At 43.3% G+C, this 20,215-nt stretch overlaps 1 protein-coding gene across 3 annotated transcripts in view; it reads right to left on the bottom strand.

Moving 5' to 3' along the window:
- Positions 1-12,969: 12,969 nt before the first annotated feature.
- Positions 12,970-20,215, bottom strand: part of MDM1 (Mdm1 nuclear protein) — a 27,830-nt gene continuing 20,584 nt past the window's right edge. For all 3 annotated transcript variants that reach the window (XM_023517932.1, XM_003797825.3, XM_003797826.3), the window contains 3 exons: positions 16,785-17,037; positions 14,789-14,848; positions 12,970-13,510 (listed from right to left, as the gene is read on the bottom strand). In XM_023517932.1, the coding sequence (XP_023373700.1) occupies positions 13,398-13,510; positions 14,789-14,848; positions 16,785-17,037 (426 nt within the window). In that variant the 3' untranslated portion in view covers positions 12,970-13,397. The remainder of the gene's footprint in view (positions 13,511-14,788; positions 14,849-16,784; positions 17,038-20,215) is intronic.

Below are 20,215 nucleotides of genomic sequence, written 5' to 3'. Positions count from 1 at the left end.
CGTGTGGGTCACTGGGCAGAGACGCCCAGTAGCCCCAGGCTGCCCCAGCAAAGATGATGGAGTCTCACTTTCTCGTGCAGAAGGAGGGTGCATCACATGGCAAGTGGACACGCGTCTCTGCTTACAGAATAGGCTTTTCAGGGAGCCTCAGGCACCGGGCTTGGCAGGACGTGAGAACAGGTGTGTGGCTGGGGAGAAACAACCGTTGCAACCCCCTGCCCCAGAGAAGGGTCTGGGAAGCCCCGTGCTGGAGGGCTGAGCCAAGCAGGACTCGCAGTCTCACCATGGCAGCTGGCACAGTCCATCTGGCTGTGACTAGGTTCCATTTTCTGTGAGAGGCCACATACCACAGTGCCCAAGACAGAGGCCTCCAAAGTCAGCGAGGCCCCAGTGCAGCCCCAAGTGTGCCATTTACACAGGTGTGAGCTTGGCCGAGCTTCTCAGTTGCTGTGAACCTCAGTTTCCTCCTCTGTAAAATACAAGTAATAATGGGGAAAAACTGCATAAAATTAATTAATAACTGAGCACAATGTCTTAGCCATTAATGTTACTATTAGGCCTGAACAAAGGGGGCCTGTGTCTCATCAGGCTGCCCAGCCATTGCAGCTGTGAAAGACAGACATCAAACCTCTTCACTGTAGCTGCCGTGTCATTTTCATTTCAACTCATACTTTTTTTTTCCTTTTCGGACAGAGTCTCACTCTGTCACTCTGGCTAGAGTGCCGTGGAGTCCTCATAACTCACAGCAACCTCAAACTCCTGGGCTCAAGTGATCCTCCTGCCTCAGCCCCCCGAGTAGCTGGACTACAGGTGTCCACCCCATCAGTGTGCCACTGTGGAGTCACTCCATTTCATACTATGCCTGCTCCATCCTGCCTTTCCCTCTGTCCTCTCTGATAATTCAACCAGTCTCACTGAGTACTTGATCAACACCCCTGTGCACTGTGTATATTTGTTGCTGATTTTAAGAAGGTAGCATTGCCAAAGTGCTCGAGAAACTAGGCCAATCAATGGTAGAAAACACGGCTGGTTTTTCTGTTTTTAGGGACGACGGGGTCTTGCTCTTGCTCAGGCTAGTCTTAAAGTCCTGATTCATGTTTTAAATCAAACAAAGCTAAGCCCTCGTTCTCACAGGCGCTGTTAGAGCTCCATGTGTGAGGCCAGGGCTGCCCACTCCTCAGGTGCCCGTTGGAGGAAGCAGCAGGCCACTTAGAATGACTGGACCAGGTCGGAGGGAAACCAAGCTAAAGTCAGACACCTTGGATGAATCGCAGCAAACCCCTTCCAGCAGTTCAAGCATTTGGAATCTTTTCAATAGAAGCGCCAAATAGCCAGTTTGGCTTTAGCTGTTTTGTATCACCTTGGTTCCTCCATTTTCTCATCCCATTGTTCGTGATAACAGTAATATCTGTAAGCTAGAGAAGACTCAGGAAACACCGTACGTGGTGACTCAGCAGTGAGCTGCTACCCAGAGAAATCGTTTCACTGCCACACCAGTGCAGGGGCGTTTATCAGTTATCTTCTGAGACATCGCAAGCTCGAGAGAGGGAACGCTTCTCTGAGAATCCAGTCTAGGGGAATCAAGCATGCTGGCTTCTAGTGGTGACTCTGTGGCCATCGTACAGTTAGAAGAGGGGAATCAGATTTCGTGAGACCTGTATTGGAATCAACACCCTGGATTGGCCTCGTTTCCCCAGCACTACAGCAATGCTGCCTTCTCAAAATCAGCAACAAATGTACGCAGTGCGCAAGGGGGGTGATCAAGGACTCAGCGAGACCAGTTGAATTATCAGAGAGGACGGAGGGAGGCCCTTTGACTGGGAAAGGCAGGATGGAGCAGGCATAGTATGAAATAGAGTGACTCCACAGCTGCACACTGAGGCCCAGAAGTGGACCAATGTCATTTAAGTTCTTCCTCTGCCCCCAACTAGTTTTGTGAACCTCAACAGTCTTGTAGACGTCTCAGTTTAGGGTCTTTCTCCAAAGGAGGAAGACAGCTGCAGTGTTCGCCTCACGGGGAAAGAGACCATCTGCATAGAGCAGGTAGTCTAATGCTCATAAACAACAAGCACACAGAACCCCAGGGATTCTCATCACTTAATAAAGCTGCTGTATGTAACCTGCAAACCTGTGGCCAGTGTGGCACTAAGTGAGTTAATACATGTCAGCACCGTATGTAACCTGCAGATCCGTGGCCAGTGTGGCACTAAGTGAGTTAACGCGTGTCAACACCGTATGTAACCTGCAGATCCATGGCTAGTGTGGCATCAAGTGAGTTAACGCGTGTCAACACGTAGCCTGGAGCCAGGGCAGGAACTCTGGAGCACAGGCTGTGTTGGCCAAGACAATGCCTCCTGTGTCTGCTGTTGGGACTGCAAACTCATGCAGCCTCTTCAGAAAGAAGGATGGAGAATCCTCAAAGAATGCAAAGTAGACCTTCCTTTTGATCCTGCAATCCCATTACTAGATATCTACCCAGAAGAACAAAATCATTTTACCATATGGACATTTGCACCAGAATATGTATTGCAGCTCAATTCACAATTGCCAAGATGTAGAATCAACACAAGTGCCCACTAACCCATTAATGGATTAATAAACTGTGGTATATGTACACCATGGAATACTACTCAGTCATAAAAAAGATGGAATTACCCTGGATAGAGTTGGAGAACATTGTACTTACTGAAGTATTGTAAGAATGAAAAAGCAAGTATCTGTGTACTCAATACTACACTAGTATGAAACCAGGAGATGAACAGATACTCACCCACACAAGAGAAAAACACGAACTCAGGTGGGGGCTGGGGGAGGGGGAGGGGACCTAGGCACAATGTTGGGGTATGCGGGACACCTTCTGGGGGAGGGGCACAACTTGGACTCTACCTAACAAGCGCCAACAACATAACCTAATCATCTGTACCCTCATGTCAATCTGAAAAATTTCAGAAGTCTCCTCTTATCTCTACAACGATCATCCAGTCCTACTTTGGGGAGGAAGAAACATTAACCTGGAATGTAAGTTTTAATTTAATCAACAGTTTGGACCACATCAGTTGCTAATATTTGACTATTTAGTAACTACAAAAAGGTCAATCTTATGGTTCACTCCAATGATTTAACATAAGCCTCATTTCATGTAAACCTTGCTGTTTCAGAGAAGCAAGTGGAACTTTTCCAGTACAACACAATCCCGTATGTGATGTCATAGGCTGTGCTTTTAAGGACAAGCCACACGTACCTTAGATTGGGTGTTTAAGCTCCCACCAGGTGAGCAGTGATGCTTAGCCTCAGGCACCACGGAACAGCCGGCTGAGCTCTTCTAGGCATGCCTAAAATATAACTTTATTAAATACCTCATGCAATTATTTTTACTGAGCTCTAATTGCTTAGTAAAAATGAAATAATATACCACTTAGGATAAGATATTTCTTTTAAATAAAAATAAATACGTGGATCCTGTCTAACCTCATTCTCACCCAAATATAGTTGAATGCCTCTGTTACCTGTTCAGAATAAACTTTATTTTCTTTCCTCTTCTCTAATGAAAACCTTTTTGTTTTTCACTCATAGACTTAGAGTCAGGCCTCTGACCATCAGTTGAACTCCAGCATCTAATTCCCAGTGTGTCGTTGATTTGAGAGGAAGCTGAAGGGGCCTCACTCCTCTTCACAACAGTGGAAAGGAATGTGTGTGCTTGGAAGGCAAAGACCTGGGTTTGGATTCCAGTTTATCTCAGCCTCAATTTCCTACTGGCAGGAGGGAGGTGGTCCTCATTATATCATTCAGAAACTTAAATTCAGTAATGAAGGGAATGGACAGCTCACCTGATACACACTGATTACGAACATTTGCTGAGTGTGTGCAGCACAGGCACTGTGTGAGAATCCTATCTGGACCTCATTAATCCTTAGGACAGGACTAAACACAGGCTCGGAGAAGCCCAGGAACCTGCCTGAGATGACACAGGACACGTGTGAAAGCAGAGATCTGAGCCTGTGTGCTTAACCACCGCACCACCCTGGAGATGCATCTTGGAAAGAAATCTCAAGTGGGTTAACACTTTGTTGCTTTCACTCACCACATGTTGAGAACTAGCACAGCCAGAGCGCTTGGAGAGGGGCTCTCAGCTTAGTCTTTCAGCGACGCCCCAAGTGACACTCTGACTTCCTGAAGAGTTAAGGTGCTGCCTACAAAGTTCAGTCAACAGGCTCATGAGCAAGAACACAGCTGGGTCCCTTCACTGAGTCCCTTCGCTCTCCAGCGGCATCAATCCCTCTTCACAGTCCCGTCCCGGTGGACGGTAGTTGGTGTCAATCCAGACGATTGTTGTCTTTTTGTTCTCCAATTTATAAATTTTTTATTTAAAAAATAAAATTACAAATAAAATACAGAGAAATATTGACACCTGCAGATAACAAGGAAATGATTCTCGAGGACAGTTTGTCATCCTGGGAGAACAAAATCGTGAGTTTTATAAAGAAATGTTATCAAGCAAAGGAGGAAAGACAAGGTGAGTTCCATTCACAGCGGGCATCAGGCGGCCACAGAAACGGTGTTTCTACGTGTACATTCAACATTTTGCAGCGTATTTACATTCAAGTTACATTTTCAAATTCTCAAGAGTCCTTAGGATATTACTAAAATACTACTGACTTGGTAGGAGAACAATTTTACTAAAGCATACTTTTGTTCCTACTTCATCAGTTGTATTCTTGCTACTTCAACACCAGTCACTGGCATTTTCTTCCCAGTTGAAGCCACGCCTCTTCTGAACAAATTAAATACTAACTCAAATGTGGCCTTGTCCCTCCCTCCTTAGAGATACAAAACTTTCAGTGAAAGGACGTTGGCTATGATAAATTACTTAGGACTCTCTCCCCTTCCCTATCATCTCGGCTGTCCTCTACTTCTTTGCCCACCAGTGGGGGAAGGAGGACCCTGCTCCTGTGTCCACCTGCCCACTCTCTTAGCTGCTGAGCTGGGCTCTCCTCTGACTGACCTTTGCCCATGCCCATAGGCACAGCTCCATTCCAGTCACTCCCGAGCCCCTCTCGACAGCACAGGCCGAATCCGAGTGACCCCTGTGGCCGTGGGCAGCCCGTGGATGCTGTCTCTCAGTTTTTCTGCAGAAATAGACCCCAGAACACACAGCTGTTTTCACTTTTTCCCAGACAGGGCAAGGGGGAGGCAGATTTCCAAAACATTGCCATCGTTCTGGACAGTACTGGGGAAGTGAGGCAGAGGCCCCTTTCTTCTCTACAGCTCCCAAATCAGTGATGTGCTGGTATGTGGTTAACAACCAGCACTCCAGAGTGATGGCAGTTGCTGATTCCTGCAGTGTAAATGCACCCACCATAACCAATCTCAACTTACCAGCACGGAACATGGCACACGGGGCTGGGAAGCAATCCCACAGCTGCTCTCCAGCTGGCTCCAGCACACCATTGCCCAAACCAACTGAAATACCTGTGATCCTCCCGTGACTGACCCACAGCTGCACTTAGGAGAGGCTCAGGGATAGCTGCTCCTCGGAGACCCACCAGTCTCCACGCTTCCCCTCGCATTGGCATCCCCTGCCTGGCCACTCTGTCTGCTGGGGACTAGAAACCTCGGCTTTGCCTGACCACGTACACGGGTATTCAATGTGTATCTTTTGAAAACAAAACCTGAAAGCTTGACTCTCAACTTCTCCACTAAGCAATGACAATTCTCTGAGTAGAGTGGCTTCTGTAAAATAACAGCTTCTGGCCTGGCACTGAATTGGGAGACAAAAATAGTTTAACAGAAAATATCAGATGGCGGGGAGTGGGAAAAGTCTACATTGTATCAAAAAAAATCTCACTACATCATGGAGAACTGGCTCCCAGTGCCCACCACCGGCCAGGAGGAGAAGGTGGGAGCCTCAGCCGCCCTACTGAGTGGCACAAGGTCCAGATAGGAAGATGTCCATGCTATAGGTCACTTGTCATGGCTGACGTCTGGTCCCGAGGCCACCACCCTAACTCACTTGCTAGTTTCATATTTTTTAATTCTAAGTCACAAAAAAAATTGTCCTTCCTGACATCCCTTACTTCCTCTAAAATAGAACTATTGATAGGAGATAAAATAACAGTAACAATTATTGATCTCTGGCTGTATCCCAGTATTATCTACTTCATGGGCAGGAAAGAATTTAATTCCCTCAACAACCATTTGAAACAATTTATGATTTTTACTCCTATTTAATGTGTTTAACACCTGGAGCTCAGAGAGGTCAGGTGACTTGCCCAGGGTCACACAGCTGGCAAGTGGCAGGACAACGTCCTCGTGTCAGCTCTGAAAGGAACACATGTGGCTGTTTCTTTTTTCTAGCTCCTTTGTGGTCTTGCTAAGATTATTAAAGAAAATCTATTATAGGAAGATTTGTGGAGATTTAATTTTCACCCAGAGGAAAATCTAAGTGAAAATATTCTAAACACATTTGACACTGTGTCGTTACTGTGTCTGGATCTGAGGTGCTCTTCAGAGGTCAAGTGAAAGGTGAGTTCTGGGGCCCTTGAGAAGCAGGTGCCTTGGACCCCGAAGGCAACGTTCTCCATGCTTCCCGTGGAGAACCAGAGGGGCAAAGACCAGCAAATGCCCTTTAAAGCATGTTGGTGTGGAAGAGGGGGAAGGGGTTTGTTACATTTTTATTTTTCAGTGCACACGAAGGAGTCACAGTGAAGGCCGCAGGGCAGCGTGTCAGTCCCTTGTCATTCACACACACGAACGTGCTCACGCACAGACACAAGCCACACAGCTCGTGTGTTACTGTGGCTCAGACGAACCTCTGTTGTTAGCAGTGCGGAGAGCGAGTTTAACACAGGCAACCTGGCGTGGGAAAGCTGAGACTTGCCGGCTGTGCTATCCTTCAGAGAAAAGAAGAAAGTGGAAATTACTTGTCACAGAAAATCTGAAAATCCGTGAAGCATAAATGGAAAATGATTCTTCTCTTTATGTGGAATTAAAAAAAAAATAGCTGGATGTCTAGTAATTGCTTTGTAATTTACAACTGTGACATTTTAAGATGGAGTGGATTACTACTCAGAGCACGAAGATTAATGTGTTGTACGGGGTAGAAAGTGTCCGTGCAGTTTTTGCATGGAGTTTGAGTAAGTGAATGAAAATAACAGAGGGGAGGAGGGCTTCTCCAATCACAAACATTCACTGTTTCTAATTGTGGGTTTGTTACTATTTAAGTAGTAGATGAAGATAATATTAATCTCCACTCGTCTATACTTGTATATTTCTTCTTCAAATTATAAACATAAATTTGGACGACTTTTTTTTCTTAGACCTCACATTTTGATTCTGACTAATAAAAGAAGCTGACACATTCTTAGAGCATTGATCTATGACATTTTTAAATTTTTGGCAGCTGCAGTTCACGGGAATTAACTAAGTGATCACCTGGGTGCTTGTCAATCCCAGCTGTTCTCTAACTTTACAATCGTTCAGATGTTTCATCTTTACAAAATTACAAGTGAAACTTTATAACATTATTAGCTCTTTATGGAACTTAAATGTGAGGGTTGTCATACAACCTATTTTCAATTTTCTTTTCGTTTCCCCAGAACCTTCACGGTTTTGACCTGAATACTTTTTTAATGAGAACATTGAATGTACGAAGGTACTTACTGTGGGCAGAATTTTCCTGAGTGAGATGCCTGAACTCTGACTATCACAGAAGTTATGAGTGTAAAGCGCCTACAGTTTCCCACAATGTGTGGCATTCAAGTTAGTTTGTATTTTCTTCTTAAAATAATAGAACCAAATTTTGTTTAATTCATCTTTTTAAAAAATACCTCGCAGCAGACATAGGAAATCTTTGATATTGGACGTACATTCATTTGGGAACTAACCTTGCCTATCTTTCCCTTAATCGGTAATTGTTGTGGGTCCTTCATCTCTGCGTTTCCTGACTCATAACTGATAACATCTCCAGTTCATGGTTACGACAGATCATTTGTCTATATCAGGTAACTGGTTCCATCTTCCAGAGTCGCTGAGTCACAGCACTGGAGTCACTATCTTTTTTGCTTCACCACATAACGGAAACAGACAAATCATTTCGGCACCCTGCCCAAAAGTGCCTCTGTGTGAGCTCAATGTAGGTCATAGCTGATAGGTCAGTGAGGAGCGAGGCCACAATTTCAGGATAGCCTCTTCCTGCTTGCTAGATTTAACCTCAGCCTTTCAAAAAAAAAAAATTTCCTATTGTTTCAAGGAAAATTTCCCAACATAATTAAACTAACATTTTCAACTGAATAACATTGAGTAACATATACAAAACCCCTTTGCAGACCTATGCCATTTAATCTTAAGACTAAATTGGTGTGATAACTATCATTTTCATCAGCAAGATGGGGAATACAAGTTCAAAGAAGTTTAACTAGCTGGTCTAAGGTAGAGTTGAGATTAGACCACAGGTTACTGTAACTCCAAAGCCAGTAGCCCAACTCCCGGAATGTCAGAATCGCCTGGAAGACCACACATTCAGATTCCGACCCCTTCGCCAGGCAGCGCCATGGGGTATCATGGGGACGCTCCCTCCGGATCTCCCCCTCTATCTCCCTCCGTTATCTGTTATTTATGGCTTATTGTTGTTTTTTGGATAAACTTTAGCCAAGAAAGGAAAGTAAACCAAACTATTTTTATAAGCCAAGGAAGCTTTGAATAGCATATCAAACGAGTGTTACAGGATCTTATCTTGAGCCGCCTCTTGTCTGCTTTCTGAGTTTTCTACAGGACAAGTGGTGAGGAAAGAGGAGAGACCCGGAGTCGCTGTGCGGGCTGCGAGCCGCCTCTGGGGAGGAGGGGGAAGCCCTGGTTTACAGCCTTTGCTGATTTCAGTGGTGTAAATGCCCCCACCAGGCCAATTTCCAACCACTGATAATTGAACAACTCACAGAAGTGCTGAATTTTTAACAGTTGGCCCGAGGGCTGAGGGCCAAGGGCCACCTGCAGCACTACTGGTGTAGACTACATGAGGGGAAAAGGGACAATTGCAGCAGGATACAGCTCGTCCATTGTGTGGTCTGAACTGGCATAAACTCTCCCAAACATTACCCTATCTCAGTGTTTTTCAACTGTTTGAACCTATAGTTAAACTTTTCACCGCATACTTAAATTATGCTGATAAAAAAACGAAGTGAAAAAGAGAATATACTTACTGTGCTTTGAACTTCTTTCAAAAGTAATTTAATTATGATCTTTACAATTTTTCAAGGCACACCTAAGATCCTCTGTGGCACACGGGGGAGAATCACTGCCCTCCCTGCTGGCCTCACGCTCTGACTCCCGAGGGTGGCTCGGTGTGCCCTGGGCCTCATTTCTCACTCATGCCCAGAGGGACACTGTGGAATGGGGGGCACATGGGAGCCATGGACAAGCCTGGGCTGTGGAGCAGGGGTGGGAGATAAAGGGATGGATGACTTCCCTTTTGGTCTCCTCTGCCACGTGGCAGGGGTTATGGGACAGGCGCTTCTGCCTGAGAGCACCACGGTGGGAACCAAACATGAATAGAACGGGAGGAAGCTTGGCACTGAGCCTGAGGGCCAAGGGCTGTGTTTTCCTGTGACTTCACTCACCGTGGGGCCAGTGTCAGCACGGAGTTCATAGCACAGAACCGGAGAGGCCGCTGACCTGCTCTTAGTCCACACGTTAAGCTGGTGGGGTGAGCTGGCTTCTCAGAGACCCCCCACGACCAGGCCTGCTGGGATGATAGGGATTGTTCTGTCACCCAGAGGAGCCTTTGTGCCCAGTATCACGTGCTGATATGAGACCACCACTGCATGTGAAAATACCAAAAATGCATTCCAGAACCAAACAGAAACGGCTCCAGGACCACCTACTGTTTCAGATTATGTGTTCTTTTAGTAAACTCCCAGAGGTTGGCTATTTTTTGGATTTCCACCATGTGCCCACACAGCAAAGCTCATCATCTACAGGGAGCTCCCTGGACAGAGATCTCAGCTCTGCCCTACGGGACAAATGTGTTTGGGGCGTTAACTCACTTTCATTCTGCTTAAATCAATTTGCTCAATAATTCAAGGCCCACATACTCTTTTTCTCCTGATTAGAAAAGAAAGGTAGACATTTATCTTCTAAGAAAGCAAAGTGGGAAAGTAGTCCCAAATGAATCAACCAGAGAGAATTGAATCACAAAGGGACTTACAGTTTTAGCACGAACGCTCCAGAGGAGGTAGTGTGGGTGGGTTTCAACTAAGAAAACCTAAGTTTAATTCACCTGCTTTGAGACTTGGGGCCAGTTATTTAATCTATTCCTCATCTGTAAAATGAGGACATTTATGCTTAAATCTGATGGCAAATATGTCCTGCCATGTACCATGTACCAAGTCTATATCTTCTTACTTGCCCTTAATCCTCAAAATCATCCTTCAAAAGTTCTTAACTTGGAGGCCACACCCCATAAGGATCCAGAGACTAGAAATTAACATGCAAAACTTCTCATACATGTATTTGTGCATTTTTATCTGGGTTCTCCTCCAGGCAGATGCTGAGAATCCCAGCATTTAAAATGAGGATGAGATGGCTTGGCGCCTGTAGCTCAGCAGCTAGGGTGCCAGTCACATACACTGGAGCTGGAGGGTTTGAATCTGGCCCAGGCCTGCCGAGTAATGGTGACAACTACAACCAAAAAATAGCTGGGCGTTGTGGCAGGTGCCTGTAGTCCCAGCTACTTGGGAGGCTGAAGCAAGAGAATCATCTAAGCCCAGGAGTTGGAGGTTGCTGTGAGCTATGACGCCATGGCACCTTAACCAGGGCAATAAAGTGAGACTGTCTTTTAAAAAAAAGCCTACTTTCCAAAAGGAAACAAAAGACTGTGTATAAAAGGACCTGCACGTGAATACCAACAGCAGCTTCATTTGTTTAATTCCAAACCACAAACAACCTAAGTCCACAGTTGGTGAAAGCCTAAAAAGGGAGTATGGGCACCAGAGCATGGGGGACCCATGAAGGGCCGAGCGGCAGCCAACCACAAGGGACAGCCCCGTTTCTATGAAATTCTTGCACTAATTTAGAGTGACAGAAAGAAGATTCCTGGTTGTCTTGAGGACCAGGAGTAGGTCAGACTGCAAACAAAAGAGATTTTTAGGGTGAAGAAAATATATCAGATTGTGGTGATGGTTTCACAGATGTATACGTCTCTCCAAGCTCATTGAGCTGTAATTTTTAACAATTCCAGTTTATTGTAAAGTATGCTTTTTTTTTTTTTGAGTCTCACTTTGTCGCTCTCGGTAGAGTGCCGTGGCGTCACAGTTCATAGGAACCTCCAACTCTTGGGCTCAAGTGATCCTCTTGCCTCAGCTTCCTGAGTAGCTGGGACTACAGGTGCCCACCACAACCCGCCACAACACCTAGCTACTTTTTTCTTTGGTTGTAGTTGTCATTGTTGTTTGGCAGGCCCAGGCTGGGTTCGAACCTGCCAGCTCCAGTGTATGTGGCTGGTGCCCTAGCTGCTGAGCTACAGGTGCCAATCCAATTGTAAAGTATGCTTTAATAAAATATTGAATTAGCGATCCCAAATCCTAAATATGTGCAAATCTGAGACGGTTCTTACCTAAGTCTTACCTAACTAAGACTCTTACTCAAAGGCACGTCCTCTGAGCTGCTCACCTAGTGTGAGTGGTGGACAGCACTGACTCCTCATCCCTGCTCTCCCCTGGGCCGCTGAACAGGGTTTTTATAAGAAAGCAGCCAGCAGAATTCTCCCGCAGACTCAGTCATCACACGGAGACTCGGGTTATGACCGTGGCCCCAGGAGAACCAAGCCTGCGTCCATCTGACGCCTGACAGCTCAAGCTCCAGTGGTGTGGTTCACTCTAGTGTGTGTACTCAGATTTTACGGTCTGTCGCTCGGGAAGATGCACTGCGTTACACAAAGTTCCCTACAAGCCGGTCATAATTCCCTCCTTTACCACAGATCAGTGGTCAGCCATCAAAACTCCGTCCTAACCAGTAAGACTAACCGACTTCTGAGGAAGACAACAATGACACCTGCGAGCTTCTGAGAAGGACAGGTTTCAACCTAACTTTACAACTGATAGGCCTCAGTACACACATCTGTAGAGAAGCCAGTTTATGTTCTAAACCCAGGTATACACTAATCCCAAACTTCTCAGTGCCTTAATAACTTTTAAATGAAAAGAACTATTTTAAAAGGTCAGTGGAACGTGAGTGACTATTTGTTTGCCTATAGCTTTTGACAGCACTAAGATAACATAAGATCTTTGTGAACCAATGAGCTAACTGCAAAAGCACTTCTGCCCAAGGACTGTACCCTTGCTCTCTAACGTTGCAACCAGCATGAATATTGTGTATATTTTATCTTCAACACTTTTTATTATTGTAAAGACTTTATGGAATTCATAGTTTTTAGAAATTTAAATTTACTATGATTTGCAAGATAAACAGTAAGACTGTTGAACATGCCCATGAATGAAGTATAGTCAAAAGTTGGTGTAAAATTTTTATAAATTGGGTCTGCCTTGGAATTCTTTATTTGTTCTCCATTTGGGCAAAAATGTCATGGACTCAGCTTCATTGCCTCCTCGTAGCTGCAAAAGTATGTCACTTTTGGTTAACCTGTTACCAGTAGAATTCTAAAAGACAATCATTTGCTCCATGTAATAACTTTCTGGGGAGGCCAAACACACTTGATTAATTTTTATTTCAAAATGGCTACAAAGTTTTAATTCTCCATTATACAAATAATTCTTTAATTTTTTAAAATGCAGACATTATTCAAATGTAAGCCAAAGTCTCCATACAAATAGAGTACACACAAAGATCAAAAATATACAGATCTCCCAGCAAACTTTGTTACATAAATAAGAAAAATATATACAGCTGGTATTTTCAAAGTACTATTATATTAAATAACACTGCCATCACATATGGAAAGAACTAAATAAAAAACACCACAGCAAAAGTTAAAGAACAATAAATTCATTTTATCACATCTACAATTATGAAGATACATGTAATCAATCTTGGGGATCTATGCTTCACACTGGGACTTTAATTTTTACTTCGGTTTATCTTTTCGGAATATTCTCTGGATGGGTACAAGTCTATCCATGGCACCTAATACAACAGTTATACCATGTGAAGAACTCTATAATCTATGTCTTTTTACTTTGGGATATACATGAAAAGTAGTGTTTAAAAGTTAAATTGTATAAGCCTGTGTTAAAAATTTCCAAGTAAATGAATAGACTATTAAAAATCAAGTATTTCTGTTAAGTAAGGAATGTCAGAAAAAAAATTAAAACACTCAAAACATCTTAACATAGTAAGCAATAAAGAAAAATTACATCGTGGTTCCCTGTGTACAAGCCTCTGGGCGAGGTTTATGTTTTACCCCAGAAATTCTCCTTCCTCTTCTTGGCTCGTGCCAGGGTCTGAGAAGCGCGGAGACTCGTCGCTGCAGAGCGGGCAGAAATCTCAGACAGCCTGTCCTCGTCTGCAACGAGAGAATCCCAACAATCTACATTCAATGCAAAAATACATTAAACAAAATTTCATCTTAAGTAATGAAAGTTTATAAGCATCAAGCTTTGTAATTTGTTTCAATGTTGGGTCTGTCAGAAAAAGTAATCTATTAAAATGTAAGATATTAACATTTTCTTAATCACTCATAGTAGTTTTCCAAATTTATCATACATAGAAATCAAACATTTTGATGTTAAATGAGCATTTTTTTCTTCCTGAAATCATGTTATTAACTAAAAATACAGCCTATGATTTCAGTATTATTGGGAAACAATTCATCATAATACTGTTTTTTTTCCTACTTTAAAAAACACAGCTGCTCTGAGCAAAGAGCTTTTCTAAACTTTTAAAAAACATAATGCCATACTTTAACATGGTCCTGACACCACACTCCTGAAATAACCTCACTAAATGCAGAAACAATGTTTAATGTGTTACCTTCATCACCACCGACATTCCTCATTCTGAGTAAGCAAAAGGACTGGTATCTATCTAACCCAATCATTTATTATAAGGTTATTTATAAACTTTGATCTTCCATTAAAAAGAAAACAGAACTGGATTCAAAGTTGCCAGATATTTGCATTTCAAAACATAAAAATCTAATTTCTAGTTCACTGAGTTCTGATGAAAATTCCTCAACTTGCTAACAGGAGAGAAAACTTTTAATGTATGTGAACCTCTAATGTAAAAAGTATTAAATTCAAATTTACTTTCTAATTCAAAATTTATAAGTTCAGTAATTCCATACTTCTTAGGATAAATTAAAATAGTGATTTCAATTATTCACATCAAGAATTCAAAATTTCTCCTAGCACTATTAGAAGCAAATTAATTTGTCAGAATGAAAGCTACATAGGAGGAAAAAAATTCATTTTCCCAAATCATATGTTTTGAGAAAAATTAAAATTGACAAAAATATATACACCTTTTTTAAAAAATCACAACTGTAATGTTAGGCCAAATCCCTGAGCCCTGAGCCAGACAGGGTGGGACAATAGGAGAACTAGCCTGGGTACAGTCACTCACTGTCTGCTGGTCCTGAAGACTCCTCACCACTTCAGGTCCCAGTTCACTCGCTTAGAAAATGGGGATAGACCCTGTCACAGGGAGCCAAGGGTCTAATGAAAAAACATCTGTGGAAGTACTTCATAAACTCCAAAGGGATGATCAATGTAGGGTCATGATACTATTATCAACTATCACCAAATAGTACTCAAACTTTCATGTTATGTGACTACTGAGATACCTTCATCATTAAAGGCGTCGTGCTGAGGTAACTGGAAATTGTTCATCCTCGCTTTTCCCACTTTAAAAAAGAAAAGACAGAAGAAATTATCCTTTGAAGCTACCAAATAGCCTGTCCTAATTATGCTAGCTCATTAATAAAAGTAGGTTGTCAGAATTAATTTTATCTCACTAGAAATTACTATCAAAGGGTCATTCATTCATTTATAAAGTACTTACCAAATATATAAACTATGGATAATCTAAAATCATGTTCAATAATAACAGTGATCTATTCTAACATGGAAAACTATGCAGCCATTAAGAAAGACGGAGACTTTACCTCCTTCATGTTTACATGGATGGAGCTGGAAAATATTCTTCTTAGCAAAGTATCTCAAGAATGGAAGAAAAAGTGTCCAATGTACTCAGCCCTACTATGAAACTAATTTATAGCTTTCATAGGAAAACTATAACCCAATTTTAGCCCAAGGGTACAGGGAAAGGGAGGGGAGGGGAGGGGGGAGGAAGGGTGGAGGGAGGGTGATTGGTTGGATCACGCCTTTGGTTCATCTTATAAGGGTACATGTGAATCTTACTAAATATAGAATACAAATGTCTTAACACAACAACTAAGAAAATGATATGAAGGCTATGTTAACCAGTCAGATGAAAGTATACCAAATTGTATATAGAAACAACCCACTATACCCCATGATAGTATTAATGTACATAGCTATGACTTAATAAAAAATAAAAAAAAAATGTAATAGGCTTCTGACCAAAGCTGGTAGTTTAAATACACAAATGACATTAAACTCACAAGACATAAACCCATTTACAAAATGACATAAACCCACAGGACAAACAGAAGACAAGAAAACACCAGAAAGGGAAGGGCAGGGAGTGTGTAACTGCACCCGAGCAGGGTGAATTCCTTGCCAGCGGAGGAGGGAACCAAGAAGCCACCAGCCTGTCCCCTCAGGGTCAGAGCTGAGCACCGAGCACCACTGAAACCTGGAGCCAAGTGAAGAACGGGCTGGGCAAGGGCTGAAAATGTTCAGAGAGGCGTTGGGCTGTCAGCGCCTTCCTTAATCTGCACAGCTGGATACCTGCCTCTTCTGGAAGTTTTGTCTCTTAGATTTACCAGAGCCGTTGCCTGAGGGACGCCAGCTGCTCAGAGGGAAGGGGCACCACCTTCACAACAGGCCTCGTTCACCTCCTAGACACCAAACATTCCTCCCCTGAAATACGAGTGGGACGCAATACGAAGCAAGTACACAGTGCTGAAAAAAGCCAAGAAGGAAGGAAGATTACAGCAAAAGTCCTTTAACAAAACGACTAGAAGAGGTAGAAAATGAAAATTAGTAATACTCCTTTCAAATTAAAAAAGACAAAGGTGGAAGATAATAGAATCACGAGCAACATCTAAATAAAAGGAGCACCAGAAAGAGGAAACAGGAGATAGAGGGGAAGTTACTGACTGAAGAATCCATAAAATCTCCCACCAGTGAGAATTTTCCAGACTGAAAAAGCTGACGGAAGTATAAGCACAATGAATGAGAAGAGACCCACTCCGAGCACATCGTTTTGAAATTTCAGAACGCTGGGCTACTGAGAAGATCCGAACACTGCCAGAAGGGAAACACCACAGGCCAAGATCCAGAATGGAAACCGCGTCTAACAGTGGAGGCGCAAGGAAGGCATGAATGGGCTGATCGACACCTCGGGAGCTGAAGGAAACTCACTCCTGACATCCAGCTCTCCCCCCACCCCAGGCCACACATCTGCTGGGGGACAGGCACCACCAGGGCTGCCGCGTGAGGACCTGAGGCCGCCCGTGGACACAGGGGCAGAGGGCGGGCTCGGGGCAGCGTGCTGAGTGTTCTATTTAATGAAGCTATTACATTAACCAAAGACGCTGAACAATTATCAATATGTAGTAAATTCTCCCAGCTTCAGTGCCTAGCAGCATAACACTTTCACTGCAAGAAGAAAAATTAAAACAAAATAATTACCATTGTGCTGAAATTCTGGATTTCTCAGAGAGCCCTGAATCCGACGAGAGGGATGCCAGTAAGACGAGGCGTGGGGTGGAGAAGGCAACCGTCCGGGGGTGTTTCTTGGATATTCCAGAACTGTGGAAACTGGAAGAGCTGCCTCAGCAAATTTGGAGATATTGGCTTCAGAATCTTCCCGCAAAGGCAAGGGATCAATTGTTTTTATACCAGCAGCTGGAGACGTCAGAAGGGATATAGCACGACTTTCTTTCTAAATGATAAAAAAAAAAAGATACAAGTGTACATACGTAAATAAATAAACCAAGATTCAAATGCAAAAAAAGCAGAAGGGAAAATTTACATAACCTCCAAGTGGGGAAGATATAATATAAACAGATTTGGCTACACAGAACAAAACATGTATATATGACTGAAAATGAATTACTATCATTGCTACACATTTCTTTAAAAATAATTAAAAGTATAAAAAGGATATGAATAAGCAATTCATATGCTGTACATACAAATTATTCTACCTCATTAATAATCAAATAATAACATAAAATAAAAGCATAAAATAACAAAAGCAATAAGGTATCACTTTTCTACTTACTAAATTTCAAAAATTAATTTTAAAAAATGTAATAATACTCAGAGCTGGCAAGGACGTGGAAAAATCTCATCGACTGTTATTGGGAGCAAACGCTTTCTGGGGCAGCTGGCAACACAGCAAAAGCCTTAAAATTCTGTGATCTCTGACCACAGACTAACACATGGGGAGTATACATACAAAAGGAAAAATAATGCAAATTTAAATGTAGCTAAAAGATTCCCCTATAGCATTTTTTCTAAATAAAATAATAGGAATCTGGATTAAAAACCTAGGTCTTAAGGGTGGCGCCTGTGGGTCAAGGATTAGGGCACCAGCCCCATATACTGGAGGTGGCGGGTCAAATCCAGCCCCAGCCAAAAACTGCAAAAAAAAAAAAAATTAGGTCTTAACAATAAGAATCTGGTTTTAAAAACTACGGTATAACTACAGATCACATATTATGTTTCCATTAAAGTAAAATTATGAATTACATTAATGACATGAAAATATAGTCACAATGCAGTGCTAAGATGAAAGATCATGAAGTCTCATCTGCAGTGTAACTAAACACATTAGCTCACACACAGACCTACAGATCTCAAAAATTTAACAGTGGCCGTCTCTGAACAGGAGGTGTGAGATCATTTTATTTTCTTTTTCAGTTGATCAGTATTTTCTGTTTTCCACAATGATAATGTATCACTGTCCTAAAAGTCCCTGACAATTTTTAAAAGAACGCACAACCAGTAAAATCGAATACTGTTCCTGATAACTGCTGCGCCAGTCTGACAATGCCACCTCCCAAGCACTGCTTCCTAACCCAGAGGTCACCGGCTGTGACTGACCGTCCACTGTGTCAGAGCAAAGATGGCCGGAGGGTGTTGGTCTCACCCAGTTAACACACTTTACATCAAGATCTTGCATAACCTACAAGTTTCCACCTGCTTCTCTTTAAACAAGAATCAGCACAACAGAAAAAAATTCCAAAGAGAAATCGTTCTTTGGTTGTTTTTTTCTTTTCCTACATACATTAACAAAATTTGGGATCTCTGTCAAATTGCTGTTACTATTGCTAAAAAGACCCAAATAAAACCTGTAAATACTTCCCCTTGCCAGCTTCACGGGACTGATTTCCTAGCTGTTCACGGTTTCCATCTGCCCTGAGCACACAGCTCTCTGGGGCAGTCAGAGATTAACTGGCCTTGTCAGTCAGAACCTATTTACTTTGCTGCTCCAGATCTTCCAGGGGCTTCTGAGTGCAGTTCCAGCAAGGCACCTGGCTGCCCTTTCCAGCTCCTCTTCCGGCTTTCTCCTCTTCGCTCTCCAGACTCCAGCCGCCTGGGCCTCCGTGCTCTCTAAACCCTGCGCCTGGCTCTTACCTTGTACTTCTCCCCTGTCTACCTGCAGAAGCACCACTGCTCCAGATCCCTGCATGGGCACCTCCCTCATTAGTCAGGTCTCAGCCAAAATGTCACCCTCAGAGGTGCCTGTCCTAATGGCCCAAACTAAAGCTGCTTTACCTACCCCTTGGAGGTAATCTGCAGTTTTATTAATTCACAGTACTTACTGCTTCCTAGAATTGTCTTTTTAAACATTATCTGTTGGCTCAGCGCCATAGCACAGTAGTTACAGCACCAGCCACATACACCAAGGCTGGTGGGTTTGAACCTGGCCTGGGCCTACTAAACAATAATGACAACAGCAACAAAAAATAGCCAGGCATTGTGGCAGGCACCTGTAGTCCCAGCTACTGGGAGATTGAGGCAAGAGAATCGCTTAAGCCCAAGAGCTGGAGGATGCTGTGAGCTGTGATGCTACAGCACTCTACTGAGGGCAACATAGTGAGACTTTGTCTCAAAAAGAAAAAGAAAAATTATCTATTTCTCTCAATGAAAACATAAGCTCCATGAAGGCAGAGGTCTTATCTTGATTGTCAATGAATCTTCAGATCCCAGACCACTGCCTGGCAAGTATCCTATGATAGAATTAATGTACACAATTATGATCTAATAAAAGAAAAATTAAAAAAAAAAAAAGAACCCATTACATATTGCTGAATAAATCCCTTCCAAGGAGGTCCTCATCCAGAGTTCTCTGGAGCAGTGCCTGGACAAGCCAGCGACTTAAAGCCACCCAGTGCCTCATCCCTGTCTCTCAGCTCCATTGTGCAGCCCCGCGCCAAGCCCTGACATCACTTCCCTCACACGGTTCTTCAGTCCCCTTAAGCTTCTACCTGTGCCCGCCGCCTTCACACCAGACGCTATGAGCATCTCCTACCCAGGACTGCTGCAGTGAACTTTTCCACACTCTACTCTCGCTTTCTAGGGCAGCCAGAGACCTTGCAAAACATAAATCAGTCATGATGCCCTACATTTAAACTGTCCGAGTGTCCTCCCATTGCTCCTGAGATGATGACGGAAGTTCTCGGAGGTGCTCTCTCCCCCTGCCCCGTCTTGTGCCCTGCTCCCTGCCACACTACACTGATCTTTGTTTCCTAAAACCCTACGTTCTTTCTCCCGTAGGATCTTGGCACAGGCCACACTCCTCCTCCCCCCTTGTACCTGGTTAATGCTTCTCCTTCCTCTTTATCTCGGCTCATTTATGACCTCTTGACGCTCAACAAGCTTCCTGATCTCTACGACAAGGCCGACTCCTTGCAGAACAGCACTGTGTACTTCTATGCTGAAACCCTTATTAGTTTTAATTTTCTTTTTTTGGTGTGACTGATTAATGTGTAACTCCCTCAACAGACTGCAGGTTCCATAAGGTCACGTTCCATGCCTGTTTTTATTAACTATAGTCAAGACAGCCAAGCATGTGTGTAACTCTGCTGAATGAACGAAGTGTGCCAATGCAC

The sequence above is a fragment of the Otolemur garnettii genome, unplaced genomic scaffold (genome assembly GCF_000181295.1).
Source record: "Otolemur garnettii isolate 467f Iridium unplaced genomic scaffold, OtoGar3 scaffold00125, whole genome shotgun sequence".
NCBI lineage: Eukaryota > Metazoa > Chordata > Mammalia > Primates > Galagidae > Otolemur > Otolemur garnettii.
Note: the sequence above shows the minus strand (reverse complement) of the source record. Positions and strands in the feature narration are given on the sequence as shown.